General features: G+C 39.0%; 1 protein-coding gene across 13 annotated transcripts in view; it reads right to left on the reverse strand.

Moving 5' to 3' along the window:
- The window catches only part of SNAP91 (synaptosome associated protein 91), a 75,444-nt gene that overhangs the window by 31,590 nt on the left and 24,465 nt on the right, over positions 1 to 19,389 (reverse strand). For 9 of the 13 annotated variants that reach the window (XM_064508732.1, XM_064508731.1, XM_064508728.1 and 6 more), the window contains exons 6-14: positions 17,073 to 17,166; positions 15,715 to 15,826; positions 14,343 to 14,449; positions 12,944 to 12,985; positions 10,094 to 10,177; positions 9,162 to 9,232; positions 7,730 to 7,757; positions 6,051 to 6,160; positions 4,898 to 4,998 (exon numbers count right to left, since the gene is read on the reverse strand). In XM_064508732.1, coding sequence (XP_064364802.1) covers positions 4,898 to 4,998; positions 6,051 to 6,160; positions 7,730 to 7,757; positions 9,162 to 9,232; positions 10,094 to 10,177; positions 12,944 to 12,985; positions 14,343 to 14,449; positions 15,715 to 15,826; positions 17,073 to 17,166 — 749 coding nt within the window. The remainder of the gene's footprint in view (positions 1 to 4,897; positions 4,999 to 6,050; positions 6,161 to 7,729; positions 7,758 to 9,161; positions 9,233 to 10,093; positions 10,178 to 12,943; positions 12,986 to 14,342; positions 14,450 to 15,714; positions 15,827 to 17,072; positions 17,167 to 19,389) is intronic. The other 4 variants (XM_064508734.1, XM_064508733.1, XM_064508726.1 and 1 more) reach the window with 1 other exon arrangement.

The following is a 19,389-nucleotide window of genomic DNA, read 5'->3' on the forward strand; positions in this document are numbered from 1 at the left end:
ATCCTTAGATGTATTATTGTTTCCAGTTATGTTATAGATCACAACAGAGTGAAATTACAGTTATTCAGCATGGCAGTCTACAGTTACTGTTAATATGGGAAAGACTAAAATCAATGCTTCATTGTATACTAATACTAAAGAAAGAATACCAATACCAAATCCATGTTCTAAAGGCACACCACAAGGTAGTTCAGTATAAAAATTCAAGTCAATTTACTTTCACGTTTGAGTGTCAAAACTTAGAGGATGCAGAATTTGTCCTACTGTATTTTTGGCAATGCTACAGCCTAACTTGCCTGCCAAATGCTTATCTATTCACCTTACAATACACTGCAGGCAACTTTTTACCCTAACCTAATTTTCTGCTTTTAGCATAGAAGTGTATATTTTTCTCAAGTTACAGCTCATATGCTAGACAACTCATGTATACACAGAATCTACATGGCCTGTTTATACAGCTTATACCACAAAACACACAGTATCCTATCCAGAATATACAGCATACGTCAGAATATGCAGAATCCACACTGCCAGTGAGACTGAGAAGGCAGTATCATTCATTAGTGACAGCTTCCTCAGGTTGGCATGTGACATTCAGACTGCCAGTTGAGGCTGCATCCTGAAGTATTTGAGATTTACATTCTCATAGCTATTCTGAACTGAAGCAATCCTTCTAGCTTCCTCCTACTACAATTTCTTTCCCATGAATTCCCACATGAACTTGCTGTGTGCAAGAGCAGTTTTGCAGCTGAGAAAGAAGCTTGAGTAGCAGGGAGCCGCTGTTACACATTCTCACAAATGTCCAGCGTGGAAGGGAACTCGATGTCTTTAGTTCAAACTGCTGCCCGAAGCACAGCTAGTGCCAACACCAGAGCAGGTCAGCCATGACTTTGTCTATTAAAGCCTTAAAAAAAAGTCTCCAGGGATGGAGATTCCACTAGCCCACGTGAGACCTGTTCCAGTGCTACCCCACCCTCCAAGTGAAATAATTCTTCCTAGTGTCCAATCAATCTCCAAAGCTGCAATGTGTGGCTGTTGCCCTCATTATACCAACCATCACTATCAAGAAAAGTCTGGCCCCGCTGGTTTTGTAAGTCCCCTTCAAGTTGTTGTAGACCACTATTTAGAATCCTTCTTAGCCTTTATTTTGTCAGACTGCAGAAGTCCAGCTCCTTCAACCTCTCCTCCCAGGTAAGCGCTCTAGATTCCTGAAAATTTGGTAGCCCTCTGCCCACTTCTGTTTCTCAAAAGTTCCTCTTGAACAGGACAGCCCAGAACTGGATACAGTATTCCAGATGTAGCCTCACCTGCACTGATTAGAAGGGGAAAAACAGCTTGTCTTTATACCCTGGCTGTGTTCTTCCAAATCTAGCTCAGCACATAGCTTGCCTTAGTTGTGGTGAGTTCGCTGTTGATTCATTCCACTTGGCATTCACAGTGCCCTCCAGGTCACCTTCAGCAAGGTGCATTCAGGTAGCCACTCATCAGTTACAAGTTTATACTGCTAAATGCATGGTGTCATTCTGTCCCAGGTGTAAAACTCCGGGCTTCAACTTCAACAGGTCTCTGTTGGTCCAGTCCTTGAGTTTAATCAAGTCTCTCTTGATTGAAACTTAACATTTCCTTGTCAACCACTCCTAATTTAGCATCATCTACAGGATTTGCTAAGAGTGCATTCTTTCTTACCCACTAGGATGAAAGTGAAGATCTCAAACAATGAACTCTAATGGTACCAGAGGTCCTCTGCACATCAGCAGCTGCCAACCAGACATCAAGTCTTTCATGACCACTCTGAGACCAGGTGTCCAGCCACTTTGCAATCCATCTAACAGTCCAGTCATCCAGGTCACATATTTCAAATGAAAGCACTGTGAGATGTGTCCAAAGCTTTAGAGTCCAGGTATATTATTTCACTGCTGTCCCCTCACCTGTCTTGCGAGTCATTCACTGTACAAGGCAATCAAACTGGTCAAGCAGGATTTGCCTTGGAAAATTGTGTTGCTTATTTCTGACTACCTTTTTGTCCTCTGTGTGTTTGGAAACAGATTCCAAGATTTTGTGCTCTACAGTCTTTCCAGAGACCAGGGTAAGACTCCATAGCCTACAGTTCCATAGGTCTTTCTTGCCTTTAAAAGATGGGTCAGACATTAGCTTTCCTCCATATTCAGAGACTTCTCCCAGTTGTCATTTCTCACAGATGATCGAGAGCAGCCTTGGAATCACATCATTCAGTTCTTTCAACACCTCTGTGTGAATCCCATACAGGCCACATATCTGAATACTTCCAGTCTCTCCAAGCAGTCCTTAACCTGTTGCTCCCCCAATGTTACTGCTCCTCCATTTCCCAAACACAGAGGTCTGGAAAAGTGCTTGGCCAAGACAAAATGTCAGAGTACTACAGTGTTTTCCACAGGCTGTCACTACGTTGTCTCCCCCACTAACTGAAAGATGCACATTCCTCCCTAAGCTTCTTTTTGCTACTAGAATATGCATAAAGTCTTTGTCAGTCCTAGTGACCCTTATTAATCTTGGCTTCAGGTGGGCTTTGGCCTTCCCAATGTTGTTGCTAAGGTCCCAAACAATACTCTTGTTGCCTTTCCTTGCTCCTACTTCAACTAAAATACTTAAGTCCTTTACTTAAACATTACTGATTGAATGGAAGATGCTAGCATGTGAAGATTTACACTGAACAGTTTCTCTGCAACCATGAAAGATTAACATCAGTCCAACCCAACTCTCCATGCTTGGACAGTAATCAACAGGACAACTTTTTCCTTTTTGCTTGAAAGGTCCTTCTGTCTCTGCAAGGATTCAAAAACATTTTTGCAAGGAGAGTTTTCTACAGGCATTCCTTCTTGTTTTTCTTCAATCAGAATCACACTACTCTCCACTGAGCCGTGCTCCTGCAATTCAGTCTAACAATTCAAATTAATGGCACTGTTAAAAACTGCAAAACAAGAGTTTTGTTTTCCTGACGTTCCTTCTGAAACTTTCAGATGGAAAATTTCTGGCTTTCTCATGTGGCTCCCAACCCAGTCGGACATATGATCTGCAGCCACAATTCTTCCCTATTGCTCCCTGTCTGATGGACTACAATAAATATTAAGAACCTAATGAGAAGAGAAAGCTAAGAGGACCCAGAAAGAGAACTGCTTGAAGCTGGTTGTATGCAAAAGGCTCCACAGTACCTACGACAACATACAATTTAGAATGACTACCAGCTTCATCCTGCAGATTTAGCTTAAATAAAAGAACTTCACACAGGCTGCAAGGCTTTCTCATTACTAGATGAAAGGTGAATGGAAGTTTCAGTATTTTTACAACAAAGCCATTACAGTTCTCAATTTATGCATATCTAACACTGTGTTTGGCAATTACTGAACAGGAGGAGGAAAAAAAAAATTCTGATGCAGTAACAGTTCATCATACCTGGACTCCTGCCAGCAGCAAAGCTGACAAATTTGAAGCTTACTAAGTTAACAAAATGCTATTTTGAAAGATAAGACTGAACAATGCTTGATGAGGTGGTGATAACTCTGGCCAAAGGAAAAAAAGTTAGCTGCCCTTTTCCATTGTGGAGTAAGAGGAATAGGTGCATTACCAGGTGATTTTAAAAAGTTTTCAGTAATTCAAAGAATACAGATATAACATCTCTTCTAAAACACCTAAATTACAATGAGAATCAATACTTTAAGATATTAATGGTATTTAGTCTGTGTGAATGAGCAACTACTTAAAAAAAAAAAAAGTGAGCTGAGAAGCCCGAGTCCTTCCTGAACGTCTCAGAAAAGCTTGTGTTCCAATACTTGAGAAAGAGGGAGCGGGACAACAATGTAACTACCTGCTGCTAAAGCCAAATTACACAGAAAGGTCAAACAGGATGTAATCAAAACTGCAAAATAATTAATCGGAGGCACCGTAGGAGAGGTGGTTCCAGAAAGAACACTTTCTGGACAAGAATACAGTGTGGTTAATAAAACTGACACTTCTGCAAGAAAACTCAATTCGACAGGCTAAATATGGATATGCAAAACTCAGTCTATGTTAAAGCAATAGTTATTCTTTCACAATGCTGAAAGACAGACAGGCTGAGAGACAACGTCATCCTTGATGAACTAAATCTAGGAACAGAAATAGGGGGTGCAGAAGTCACTTGCATCCAATATTAGCATTCAGTAAAGCAGTCATCATGACTCAGTGTAGCATTCCTGCCATAAGAGGACTGATGAGTTCATTAAGGCATCACACAAGCGAAGATCTCTAAACTGACACCACAGTGGGTTTACTACTATGTAAGCTAAGTAATCATTTAGTGGTGTAATTCCTCTTCTTCACAGGGGAGAAACTTGCCAACACTGAATGGTGGTCCTCTTCAGATTACTAACAGCCAACGCTGTCTGGAACAACTAACCCAGTTTGTACTGCCTGGCTCATAGCCTGTTGGACTTTTTTGTTTGTAAGAGAACTGTTGATCCTTCCCCTCCGGATCTGCTTGCTTTGCTTTATGAATGGAAGAGTTGATGTCTGCCCACAGCCTGTCACACACCTTGCCAATAAGCACATAAACAAATCTAGTCCTACTTCCCCGTCTGTTTAAAGATGTCTACCCTACCTGTTCACCTTCAGACATCCTCTCCCCGCTCACTTTCAATTACATAATCCTGCTCCCCTCAGCTTTGCAGTCTGGCCTTCATAGGCAGCTTATACTGCTATGTGTATCCCTAGAAAAAGGAGTAGTCTTGTGCTGCAAAGGAATGTCTGACTGTCAGGTCAGCAGAATCCAGAGAGTGAGCTGGGAACATCCTGTGCTAGTACAGAAAGTGCCAGATTTCAGTTCAGCCAGCCTGGCAAGGAGAAGGAGATTGCAAGAAGAGATGCTCGTAGTGAGTTTCTTTACCTCCCCAGGAAGTTGCTCCAGCAGGGGCTGCTGGAGCCGCTTGCCCCGCAGATGCAAAATCTGGCTGAAGATCCAGAAGATCACTAGATGGTTTGGAAGAACTGCCAAGGAAAGGAAAAAACATCTTAATCTTGGAATCATTTGTCCATTTCAAGAACAACTAAGAAAAAAGAGGTTTTTCAGGCCTTAATATTAGAGGAATGACCATAAACACCTGCACTGCAATCAGTGCCAAGAATACATTACACCTCAGGATGGGACCTTAACTCATTTCTGTTACTAGATATTGACAGCAATGAATTTGAGACACTAAACTGCAACAATCCTGAAAACAAAAATGGACAAACTCCCCCTGCCACCCCCACATCGCAGGTGGTTCCTAAGAACAGAGGAAATAACTGCTGTCACTGAAAACAGCTCCATGCTACTTAAACACTTCATTGCATCATACCAGAAGGCCAGAAATATGCATCTACAGGCATTACGTAAAGGAGAGTTGGTAAAAATTTGACGACTTTAACCATCCAGACACTGGCTTAGGGGCCAGTGAACAAAGTCTTTTTTATCTGGGATGTTTAAATAGTAAACAATGAATCTTGAGGCTGTTCCTTCAAAGTACTACATCTGACATGCCAAAATGTTTAATCCAATTCTGGAATTATCATAATGAAGAACAGTGGTTTCTTCAGTTTTTGAGTTGAAAGTAAAGTTCAGAATTTCTGACTGATCAAGCTTAAATGTTTATTTCTTATTTTAACCATCTAAGTTCATCACATTTTTCTGTGCGTCATTAACTAATTTGAACAGCAAAAAAAGAGGAGTCTCAAATCAGCAGTTTCAGAGAGAGATCAGTAAAGGTCAGCAAAGATTAATCTGGCTTTGTTTTTACACATTACTTCAGTCTATTTGACTATAAGTTTATGCTGGGAACAGCACAACTTTGACACTTCTTGATACTGAAAGCAAATCAGAGTAGCCACAGAATTTTGTTTTTTGGCTAGGGCTCATCAGTGATCTAGACTTACAAATCTATGTAACCCACTCAACACTGAAGTACATTACTGGTAAAGTAAGCAAAATCTTTCAGGCAAGTCTCCTGTTACAACTGTGATGGTGGTATCTGCATCAGGCTCATATTTGCTGTTTAACTTACCTGACTGGAGCAGCTGTAGATGAAGTTGCAAAAAGATCAACTGGAGGAGATGTATCAATACTTTTTGCTGGAGTAGCATTAGGAGATGTAACAGTTGTGGCTGGAGAAGACTGGAGAAATATTTTAAGTACACATTCAATATACCATTATTTCATCACAAACAACCAGTGCATAGATTTGCATACTTAAGTTCAGTTTTGACATCAGGTGTTCTCAATGCAAGCTATTCTCCCATTTTAGAGAATTTAAGGACAACTGGCTAAGTTTTCAGAGGGCTAGCAAGTCAGAAGCTCTGAAGATTTGGTTCCTTTGCTAGAAGTCACAAAGAATATGTTGCATTGTCATGGAATATTGACAACTCGGTGTCTAAGCAGCCCTAACTCAGAAGTGAAGTTCACGATCTGGGGTTGCCTTACCTACCTTTTAAAATCTCAACTAGGACAAGTAACAGTTCCTATGTGTCAAAAGTATCCTCAGTAAGTTCCAGGAAAATGGTTTGCTCCTCAGCTTCTCCCTACTCCTAGTTTTGACACCATCCTGGAGATGGGAGTAATGAAATATTTTTGTGGTTTTGTTTCTACATCTGTAAGATCACTCATTTTGCCCAGGAGATAAAATAGCTATTTGCTAGTTCATAACAGCATCTTAGTATATTGATTGAAGCAGGGTGGGAGAAGAGAAATGTTCAGAAACTAAATTAAGTAAACACATAAAACTTCAGCCTGAAGAGAGTTTAAGAACCAACTTTTACCACTGCTAATGGCTAAGTCCTTGGGAAAGTATAAAACACAGCTCAGCCTATGTTTTTTCTTCATTAGCTCTACAAATTCTGGAGATTAGGTGTATCTTAAATATGGCAAGGTCAGACACCAGGATAGTATACTGCAATTGTTCTGTGCTCTTGAGAATCAACCAACTTTGAAGAGTTTCAATTTAAAAGACATTACTAGCTTTGTTACATCATGTCATGCACACCAGAGAAATGCTTTTCCTAATGAACAAAACCAACAAGAGTCCTATATTTAGCACTATTTACCATTCTGATCTTTCCAAGAAGAAAAGGAAAGACGAACTGGAAATACTTTCCTCTTAGTTCTGCTACTGCCATCCCACCATCAGAACTCTGACTGGAGATGGATGTAAGTTGTCTGGACTGTCCTCAAACCTTTACTAGAGTCTGAGACTTGTTTGATGTAAGCTCTTCATATAAATTGGGGACCAGGGGGTTACTCAGGGCTTTAAGAACACTGGCTGAATCATAAGGTAGTCATCTCACCAGCTGCAACAGCGTTGGACAAGAGTAGCTGTTTTTTTTCTTTCTTTCTTTCTTTTTTCTTCCCCCTTCGGACTAAGGGTGGTTTGGAAATAGTGTAAGAACTTTGACTAGAATCAAGTATTGAACCACCCAATTCAGAAGTTTTCATTTAGTTTCTCCTGCATAGCACTTGTCATTAGGCATCGAATGCACTGGTACAAATACCTATGGCCTGTCAGATTAGCGAGGAGCTTTCATGAGGCCACTATGAAAACATTTAAAGACGCACATTGTCACTTAGGTACCAGACAGAAGTCTACAAAGCAGATACACAAAAGGAAATTTAACTCTTTATGCTCTTAAGATGTTCAGAAGCCTGTCACCTGAGAAGGAGTTAGTTAGCACAACAATAGCCAGTATTTACCTTGCTCAGAGGAGAAGGAGCCCCAGATCTAGAAAAAAAGGGCTTGAGATAAGTATGGGTTTGGAAACTGTTTCCAGTCATCAAAACTCAGGCAAAAAAGACCAATAAACTGAGCATGACCATTTTCTGAAGATCTCTGCAATTTCATGCCCTCCCCCCAATTCCCAAACTTCCACGTGTTGCATTAGACAAAAACTGAAAATTACTGCTTCAAAGCTTAAATAAGTCTTTTAGGCGAGCTGATACCACAGGCTTATTCTGCCTTTTAAATAAGCTCTACTTAATGCAGGAAAGGCAGACATGCATACCAAGGTCTCACACTAAGGCCTACAGGAGCCAGTAGGAATGAGTTATTCAGGCAAGATGTAGCCAGGCTGTATGAATCTTCTGACAGCAGCAGAGTAAGACCAATATGGAAGCAGTTATCTAAGATGTCTGGGGATGCATCAGCCAATTTTCAAAGTGCATTGCTCTTTTAAAGAAAGTCAGGTTACTTTAAAATAATGAGATTTAAAAGTATGGAAACAGTTGTAAAATCCAAGCTAAAAAGTCGCTCACATGCAAAAAAAGCCATACAAACACTAAACTGCAGAGCCTTAATCATAAGTTAGGATGTACACGTCAGTGCACTTGTTTGCTTTCATTACTATGAGGTATGAAAATACTGCTATGTGCTTTTACAGCTGCTTTGACTTAAGAGATGAAAACTTACAATGGCACTGACTACGGAAAGAGAAGGTGAAGTTAAAACTTCATTGGTATTGAACTAGAGTCTGTCCTATATGTTAATTCAATTGGATAAATCTTGGAAGCTGCAGTACTGATTAGAAGATCTGGAGTCAAGACAGAAATGACTAAAAATAACTCAATGACTATATACAAAAGCAAGTAACAATTTAGGTACAATTTAATGAAGATATCTATTTCTAATTGTTCAAGCCATCTAAAAAAAATAAAAAATAACCATGTCTGCATGCAAGTGATACATAAATATCTGTACTTACCCTTCACTAAATTACAAGGAAAGCAACGGCGAAAGAAAAAAAAAAGAAAAAACAACACAGTTTTAGCTTAATCTTTCCTAGAGTTAGCCATGACAAGTATCTAGCAAGAGGATATAAAGCCATTAGAAAACAATTCAATTTTGAAAATAAAAGTCTCTGCAGCAGCAAAAACCAGTTCCTTCCAGGAGTGTTCATTAAGCCACAGTTAATTTTATTTCATTTTGGAAAGCGTCTAGATGTTTGTTTCCATTCCCCCCACTGCTTTTGGTAAGCATGCCATTAAGACAATTCTGAAATGGTAAGGAAAAGTCTAATCTTACCACAAATTCTTTTCCAGGTAAGTAGCAAAAGCAGGTTGGGGGAGATCAGCCTGAATATCAGCTAGTCTCAGACTACATTTTGACTTACGTTTCACAATATATACCTACCTGTTGCCAGGTTTTTTTCCTTCCAATGAGTTTAGATGTTGCTCAAGGGTCTCCATAAGACTGCTAGGAGCCTTGAAAGCAAAGACAAAAGATACACTTCTAAACACATTACATTAAACCAGTAATTTTTAGAGATCCAGCACAAACTTCCCTGAAGTACATGCTCATGCTGTTACTTTATCTACCACACTGTGAAAATAGTGTATTTCCATGCTAGAAGTATCCAGGCAAAGAGAACTTTTGAAGGATATTAAATGCTCGAATTTGCAGAGAGAAAACATTAAACTCTACTAAACAGAGTCTGAAGCCTAAAACCAAGATATGCTCATCATGCTTTGAGTCAGTGCTAAAACATTGACAACAGCACAGGCATCCACTGGGTTGAGTAACAGTAACAGGTTCAAGGTCATCTGTCCAGTTTTGCTTTTAGTCTGATCTCCAGTATGTCATTTACAACCAAAGCGTTCTATAATATTTGCAGTCTAAACAAAACAAATTGTCTCCCTAACTCCTGCAAAAGCTGTTACCTTAGTTTCAAGACTCTCAACAGCACAGAATCTCATAGCTATTATTTGTTCTCAATATTAAACTAGGCATAGGTTATTAAGCCCAGCAGCTAGAGTAACTCAAAATTCAGAAAAATTATTATTTTGGGGATTTACTTTTAATTAAAATTAGGCTTTTTCAAGTCTCACTGATCTTAGGTTTTACTTTAAGCAACCTTTTTGTGGCCAGGCAACATCCCCAGGCATGCATTTGCTGTTACAATGGCAGTTAAGAACAGTAGTAGTAAATACAAATGACAGTGTCTTTAACAACCCCAGTATAAAAATACTGCCCAGATAAGTAGAATCCTGTAAGATCAACAAGCAAGGAGGAAACCCTTGAGAGCCACAGTAGCAAATAATAGTAAAATTTTTTATCAGGGTTACCGGTTCATCAATGGTACAGTCTTTAAAAGGGGAATTCTCTTTATCAGTGTCTTTCAGATCAACCAGAATTCCTGACAGCAATACCTATGGTGTTTTCCATAAATAATGTCTTTAATTTCAGGATATACACATGCACCAAAGACATCAGTTTGCCATGACTGAAAGTGGAATTCCCACTGCCAATGTGTACAGTACACTGAAAACTCCAGTCATGCGGCTATGTTGGATGCTTCAGGAAGCTCAGTACCTGCTAGTGCCAAAGCACAGCTAAGTATATTTAGTGTACAGTGTCCACATATTAATTTTGACATTAAAACTGAGCAATAAAGTAACTCAACACATGCAGAAATTCAAAAGCTCAAAAATTCCTCAACTGATGAATTGGGTTCAAACATGTCCCATGTATATAAGCAATGCAGAAACAGCTCAACTGTTACTGCTATTTTATCAGCATGTTTACTCATTTTGAAATAAAGCAAGCACAAGCAAGAATTAAGTTAAACACAAGTGAGTTAGTTACAAGGATTCTACAGCAGCAAGAAAAAAAGACGACCAAAGGCTCTCATTCGCTAAAGAACAGATTCAGACTTCTACCTGTTCTAAAAGGCTATATCAAAAGACACAAGCTGTGCCTACTTAAGCGTGTAAGTAAAAAGCTGTTTCAAAAACTTCCACTATTATTTCCTCTTTGCAACTGCAGTTCTATACTTCTTAACTAACTTTCCAATATACTGTTCAGAGGTTTCTTAAAAGCCAATAAGAAAATATGAAACTCACCTAGTAAACAGAATTTGTAGAGGCAGCTCCAGAAAATTTCTACTCAGATACAACACTTTGTAAATTAAATACTGTATCCAATTTACAACTCTGAATATCACTTAATTTCTTCTAGACACTGCTTCAAAGTTAGCTTAATCTTTTGGTCAACATGGTGGTGGAAACTTAGATATCAGTTCCCCACTAGCTATCTGGGCAAAAATGCTATACTTCAAAAATTGCTTACTAAAAATGAGCCAAGCTCTCCAAGAGCCAAGAAGCCACCACAGCTTCCAAAGCCTTGCAGTCAAACTAGAAAGACCAAAGAAGGACAGCTGTCAACTTCTATTTCAGCTCCACAACTGCTTTTTTGGATCTACAGAGTATGTATACACACCAAACATCAACACAACCAAAGCTTCTTGTGGAATGCTATTGCCTATTTCAATGACTTGCTTTAGGCATTTAGGAATATCATCAATATTTCAGTTTTATTAGCTGAAATTACTATCATATCATAATTATATATGATTTATTGGCTGAAAAAAATTCAGCTTTATTAGCTGAAATTCAGTTTTATTATTCGGCTTTTATTTATTTCACTGAAATACACTGCCTAGGTCCTAGACACAATCTATGGTGTGTCAGAGACTAGCCTTAGGTAAGTGATTCCCAGCTAGGTGTAGTCTCCCAGAGTCTATGAGGGACTACGTGAGATTTAGTTTTGATATAAAATGCAGGTGTGGCAGTTGTGGCATCGAAGGCAGTGCTCCTGTATTATAAAGAAGTGTAGTAGAGTAGCAGTCAGCATACTCAGAGGAGCTTGCTCTGGCAACTCAAGTCAGATGAGAGCTTTGGCAGTTAGCCCAAATTGGGAGCTCTTGGTCAAAGTGTTGGTTCAAGAAGTGAAACACAGACCCTCATGCAGCAGTAACTAAGGTGTCACTGAACAACTGTAGCATTCACTGCTGTCGACCAGGGCTTGTGCAGTCCTAGCAAGCAGCATTTCCAGAAGGCTGAAGCAACACAAGCAGAAGCAAACAGAAGTGCTACAGGAATTTATAAAGCATATTTCATTAACTGAGCTTAAGTTGAATTCTTTTGGTTCAAGGACTTAGTTCATGAATGATTGGATCTTGTCAAAAAAAGAGAGCCTATTATATAAAGAATTACCAGAACACACTACTTGAGCTATTTAAGAATTATTTGGTATTTCATATGCTACTGCTCCAAGAAATCTAAGCTTTCGACAACTGCAAGAGACTGACACAGGCTTTGTAACCCTGTAGCATCTGAAACCCATAAGGATTAAAGCCCACCATCTTCACACCATGTCAGGGCTTATTTTGATGCTATTTTAAACCAGACTTTCAAGAGGTTTTACAAAAACTACACATTCACAGGCTAGTAACACTTAGGATTTACAACTGTCCAAGCAGGCTTCGATTACAGTTTTACTGGCATTGAAACTGCCATGAGTGCAAACTCTTCAGAACAGACTTCCTCCTCCAAGTAAATACCTTTTTCACATTAAACACAAAGCCAGACAGTCAAACCAATTTGCAATTGTTACTGAAGACGGACCAGAACAGAATTTAAGCAACTACAGCATTAATGAATCTTGATGTTAAAGTTTTGATACATAATGACAGAGGTTCAGCAATCAAACAATGACTTCTGGATTTAAACTTCAAGTTCACTGTAGCTAAATCAAGACAGCAGTGCTATCTACCACTGCTCTGAATTTCATCTCTGGACAAAGATAGTGTCAGAATGAGATCGTGTGGCAAGTCACAATACAGGTTTTGTGCAGTCAGTTGTCAAAGACAAACTTGTCCTACAAACTGTGGAAGTCTGCTCTTTAGCAAAGAAAGGGCAAGATGGTCTATTTTTCAACTACATGTTGGAAGCCATCAAAAAAGAAGTTATTCTACCAGTCTTCAAAAAAAAGCTTTAGACAGTTTTCTTCTTTGCAAGTTGAGAGGGCTCTAAGGCATTAGGTGGTGCCTACCAAAACTTAGACTCCTGGTATACTTTTTGATTACTAAACTTGTAATTATTACATAGATTTAAAGAGACCACAGAGAGGCTTACCTGCGTAAGATCAGGGATATCACCTTTGTCAATTCCAACTTGCTGTGGATTTAAAAGAGGTTGTAAAATATGAGTGTGCTATTTCCACTGCAGCAGGCATTGTTTGACTAGAACTGTAGAATGCACTTTGTCTTTAAAAGAATTTTTCAAAGGAGAAAAAAAAGACACCCCCCCCCCCCCCGCAAAGTTAGCACATGCAGATGCCCATCTTTCCAGAAGCCATTCCATTTCAGCAACTTGCAGCAGTCTTTTTCTCAGGTTCTCCTCCACCTTGGTAAAATTCATACCATACTCCCTACTGTAAAATAGGCAGGGTTTTCTGGTCATGTACTATTGTCTCAGAGGGCAGCATTAGTGAACTGCGATAGAAGTACTATCCAGACACTTTACTATCCTAGTGAACTTATTTCTGAATTCAGCAGTGAGCAACTTCTAGAAGAGACTGCTGAAAAAAGCTAAAGCTCAAGTCACTTCGTTTTTCTGCCCTTCTCTCCTGTCATTTCAAGTACAGCAAGATGAGGTGTCAGTCTGTAAACTTTTATGAGTTGCCCTGTGGCTTAACTGTTGGCTCTTTGTAGTGTCTGTTGGTCTAACTTTTGTAGAAGAGCAAACTCCACATTTAGTCATCCTGAAGTATAATCAAAATAATCCCGAATCCCCTGTACTGTAAAGCTGACCTATAGGTGCCTGAATTCTCAAAGACTCTAAGTTTCTAAGTTATTACTCCCTCAAGTCCAACATTCACATCAGACATTACATGCCATTCAGAAGCCTAGCAGTTTCCTTCAAATAAGCAGGTATACTACCAAAGGCATAATCTTGCTATCTAGCTCATTGTTGCTGCCCTTGACAATGAAGCATGAAATACAGCAATAAGTTCACCTTGTGCCTGGGAGCCAACCACCTCAAATGACAGGCCAGGAAAACAGTTAATTAACCAAGTAATATTTGCATTACCTACATAAGAGGATGGCAAAAACAACCAAAAATGGTAAAAATTCACATTGCAGGTAAATGCTTGTAGTTGACTGCAAGGACTTAAGAAGGAGACTTAAAATTGTTATACTTTTGTTAGTAATTGCTGTATTTTCCTCTAATGCTCAACCCTGCCCTAGAAGCATACATTTATTAAAGCACTTCCAAGAAACACTGTTGTGGTTGAATTCCTGTCATCTGTTAAATTACCAGGAAAGTTGAGATTGGCTGCACAACAGAGATATCTTGAAGGTCTAAGCGGGGCTTACTTGTCCAAGAAGTGCTGATCAAGCAGATCTATACTGCCTCACATTTACACATAGTGAGTCAGATGCTTGACAAGTTCAATTAATATTTTATATCAGTGCTAGAGAAATTCATATAAGCTTAAATGCCAGACTCCAGAAGACTGGAAGTCACTTACCTCTGCAACTTTAAGAAACTCTGATACTCTGGTCATTCGAGTAAGAAATCGTTTGTAGATTTCAAGAGCATCTTTACATTGTCCCTTTTTCATTTCAAAAAATTTCTCTAGAGAGATAATTTGTCAAATTTCAGTTAAGGAATCTTACATATGTATGTGTGCATTTATCACAACTCTAGTTTTCAGGAAAATCGTATTTCAAGAATATTGCGCTCCATTAACATTCTTCTACTTGGACTTTTTCTAGTGGCTTTCCCTTCATTAGTTGAAATTAGGATTTTGGCCCCCTGAGAAGCTAAATATTTACACAGACCGGAAAACTGCACCCAAAGCAGTCACAGCATTACATGTGATGTAAACTAGGTTTTAAAAGGCAAATGGTAAGCAGATGAAGTATCTATTAACCTTGAAATTAAAAGTAATTAAGGATATTTAAATGTATTTATACATTTCTTCCTCCAAGTTGTCCTCACACCAAAGAACAGTACTTTTTCCACTTTAGTAACTTTCTAAGATTGGTTCACACCCAGCATTACCAAGGAAGACTGCCATATACTTCAACCTGAACTTATGCTTGAAGTAGCTGTAAACAGTGAAGTCTCAATCCCAATTGTTACGCCCAACACGTCTGTACCTATTCAATAAACTTTCTATGCCTGTAGTTCAGTTAAAACACATGGGAGTTAGGTTTATGAAATTTCACCATAAATTGTTGTAACACACCAAAAAAAAAGTCCAAGTTTTACTGTTCGAGAACTTAATTTTGTCTATGTTCAGTCTTTTCAACTTCTCAGATTCTTCCTGTTCTCATTGCAGCCAGAGTTTTCAGTCAGTCATGCTAGCCAAGGAATCTGAGTTTCCACCTATCTTTACAGACCTGCTGAAGTGCTCTGAAGTTTTAACAGGTAAAGCCAAATTTCTACAAGATCCAGCCATGGCAATCATTCTTTCAGACAAGCTGGGAAGGCTATTCAGGAGGATGTTACTTAATAAAAGGCTATTACATAGCACATAGAACAAAAAGAGGAACCTGGACATTTTGGATGAGCAATCAAATAGCAAAAGCTGTTTTGCTAACCTCGCAAGACATATTATGCTGTACTTTTTTTTTCTGCAAGCACAGACAGCCTCACTGCCTGGCAGTAGGCTTCTTAACAATTTTATAAGCATATGACAACCAGCTTCAGATACGCACTAATTTAAAAGGTTATGACTGTGGCATACAGTTTTTCCCAACTTTTCACTTCAGTGAAAAGTCAAAACAATGTATTAAGTTTTAACGGAAAGATTTTTTTTTTTTTTTTAAAAGGTAGATTCGAAATTCATTTTTCACTTGCTTGTGTATGTGAACTATAGACATCAGGCTACTTACCTAGTAAGTTAATAACCCCATCATTGTAGCAAGCAAAAAGTTTGATAAGATCTTTAAATAGAAGCATGAATGCAGCATTTATGACGCCATTTGTCAGTTCGTTTGGATGAACCTACAAATAAAATATCAGTTATTTAGAACAGCTTTACTGAATGCAATCAGAAGTTTTAGCTTGCAATAGGAATCTGATACTGTTATAGATGGAACCTAGCACTGAATGCAAGTTTTTGCACAGAGAAATCAAACACAGGTAGCTTCTGTTTCTGTTAGCAGATTGAGAGTCACTTTTTTCACCACTTCAAAACAATACACTACAGGGGAGGAGTAACCCCATCAACAGTAAATGTCTTCGTCTCAACTCCTTCAGGCATCACACAAAGGTGGAAGGCAGAGAAGCTAAAAAAGCTTTAAGGAAATAAGTCTGAACAAAGCCTCAGCAGTCTACTACGTAATACAGTTGAATTAATGAAGTCAAGATCCTTCCAGTTCTCACACTAACTTGAGCAGAAAGTAAGTGCTAGTTTCTTAAAAAAACAGAAGGAGAATCTTTTCAGAGACCAGTATCACAATTTCTAAGTTGTTTAAGTAGGAAAAACACACTAGGGAGACCCTATACTTCTAAGGCTTTCCTCTGAAAGCTGTAGTGGGCCCTCTCCTCCCAGCAGGGAATGGGTCCTTCTGTCCACACAGAACACACAACCACCTCACAACTAATTCTTTCAAAGACCTCTTTGCAATGTTCCACTCTACCTTCTATACCAATTCACTCCTGGTTTTGTCCTTGAAATGTATAAATAATCTCACTGACATTAATGAGATAGATTATAAGTACCTTGTATACATCTGTATTTCTATTAACAGTCTAGATTGAAGTTTTTAGTCTATTCAGCTTGCAGTTAAAACACTGGATGATGTCTTTGGGGAAGCAAAACAATGTACATATGATATTTTAATGGTTTCCCCCCATCCAAGAAGTTTGTTGCCAAAAGAAAAGGGGGGCGGAGGGAGGCAATTCTTCTGTCTCCTCATTTTGCTTTGCTTTTACCCCCACTGATGCAAAAAATGAAAACTCCAAGCTCAGAGTCAGCATTCCCCAAGAACCCTCATTTCCCATTCCATTCCCCTACTCTCTCTATAAGAAAATCTGCATCTAAGCATTTTGTACATATAAGTGCCATCCTTCACCTTACCCTACCTCAGTGGGATACCAAAAAGGTTGTGGGGTTTTTTGCCCTCCAACTTAATTGGATGATCAGTAAAGCATTACCTACAAGAAGGGGAAATGTTAGTTTCAACGCAGCATTTAAGTCCCTGCCTAGTGTTCATGCTTTGTTTGCTGGGTGAACTTCAATACGTACGTCAAATTCAAGTAGTGCATCAATTTGTTCCTGTAGTATTGGCATGCTCTTCAGTAGCTTTTCTGGAGCCATTGTTCTCATTACACCATCAGCTCTGCAAGAGGGAACAGAGATTACAAGGCATGGTGTTCCTCCTCCACCTGCCAACTGATTTGCTGCCTGATCATAAGCTTAAAGCTGCTGTAACCCATTTCCAATATTTGGAGCACTCTCTGATTCTCCTGCCTCCCACAGCACCACAAGAGTTGGCATGGTAAATACTTCATTCAGCCGCCCTCCCCAACAGTAGGCAAAGAAGGGTTCTGTGTTAAAGTAATCGATGCAAGAGATCGATCTCTTTGAAGACAAAAGACATCAAGATTTTAAACAACCTGACAAGAAACAGTATTGCAGAAGTAGTTAAAGTGACCAACAGTCTTTATGCATGAACTTTAAGTGTAACTAATGACAAGTCATTGCTAGGAGTACTTTTTAGTCACATGTTTATGGTCACTGAAGACAAACTCGAGTTTTCTCCAGTAACTGCCACTGCATATGCCTGTCAATCCAGTGACAACATAAGTCATAAGACTTCCATTGACTTTGACCTGCCTTCATGAGTCCTGAACTATTGCTCAAACTAGACCATGCAACAGCCACAGATGCACAGCATTCCTTACATGCAGCTCACATGTCTTATAGCAGTCTTCATGTATGCCTGGTTTTGTGTCAGAGTAACAAACCTGCACATCTGTTATGAATTGCCCCATTCTGGCCACTAACAGATGTAGTATCTCTTCTTAGGGAAAGTATACTACCATTCTTACTTATTTTATGCTATACTATGAGGCAGCACCTTGTTCTGAGAACCAGAAACACCATACATAGTAAGGCCTTGCGTGAATTTTCAGCAAACCAAACCCATGTTTATGTAACATGAAGTGCTTGAAATCGCTAGGTGAAAAAGAGAATTTAAGATGCTAAGACTACAAGGGCCTGCTGGACCAAAGCCTGTCTAAAATATTGATCCAACTAGATATTAGTCTTCACTTTGAAAACTTCTTAATGATTCATATTCAAGATAGCTTAAAGAGATAAATATTCTGGTCCCTATTAAAGAATGGCATTTTGAAAACACAACTTGAAGGGACTCCAGCTACACAGTTAAGCTACCATAATAGGTCCTATTTGCCTAGCAGTTTGAGACAGTAGGAGCAAGAGGAAAATCCAGCAGTGATGTCTGTGTTAATAGCTCAGAATCCAAAGCCACAGAATACAATGAAGTCACCAGAACAAACTCACATGTAGACTCATTATTATTAGAAGAAATATCTTTAGCAACCAGTAAATTAAACTGCACCTTCACCGGGTGCTAAGCCGCTTGCTGTGTAGTTGATGCTTCAACAGAGATAATCTAGAACTATGGAGGTCCCAGTTACAGGAGTTAAGAGATCAAAAAAGATGTTCTGACAAATATCAACATACTACTCTGAGCTGAGTCTTTTGGGGGAGGGTTGTGGGGTTTTTTCTTTTTTTTTTTGTTTTTTTGTTTTTAACACAACCCTTATGGGAAACAAAAATACTAGCTTATAGCCTTATTCTGTTAAGTTTATAACTGTTTGCTGTGTTGCCTCCTGAAGAACTTCAGCTGTCCATTGGAATTTTTCTTCATAATTAGTCCTAACAGATCTAAACTATACGTTGTGTTAGGTATCTATATGGAAATGCAAAGTATCATGCAGTCTAGCTGCAAATTGTGATAAAAACAGGGAGACACTGTGACATCCATAGGCAACCTGGTATAGAAGAAATTCACTTTTAAGCTAAAGGGGAAAAAACAAGGTGTAATCTTGATATGGCTAGCTAGTCCTTTGATGTGGGAACAGCCCACTAAAGCTGCCGGAAAAAAACAAAAACAAACACAGTGTAATTAACCCCTCTTAGAACTTGATTGAGGACCCCCCTCTTTTACCCCCAGGCCACAAAAAAAAAAAAAAAAAAAAAAAAAAAAAATTACCTACTATTCCATTTTAGCTAAAGGGACCAGCAGTTGAAGTAGGAGAGAGCATGCACTAGATAGTCTTCAGCTTCTGGGGTTTTTTTCTTTCCTTACTCTGGCTCAAAGCAAGATGAGCCCATGACTGTATTTATTCAGATCTTTTCTTGGGGAATAGCTTGTGTAGACAAGATTTGTTTGACCTGAATTTTGAACACTAGTTTCCAAGTATCTTTGGTGAGAAGTGTTTTGCCTAAGTATCTTCCGCAAATTAAGTATTCAAGAACATACATAAAAACTAAACTGTTCACAGAGCAAGATTTATCATGCAACTTAAACATA

Source organism: Dromaius novaehollandiae, chromosome 3 (assembly GCF_036370855.1).
Source record: "Dromaius novaehollandiae isolate bDroNov1 chromosome 3, bDroNov1.hap1, whole genome shotgun sequence".
NCBI classification, from domain to species: Eukaryota; Metazoa; Chordata; class Aves; order Casuariiformes; family Dromaiidae; genus Dromaius; species Dromaius novaehollandiae.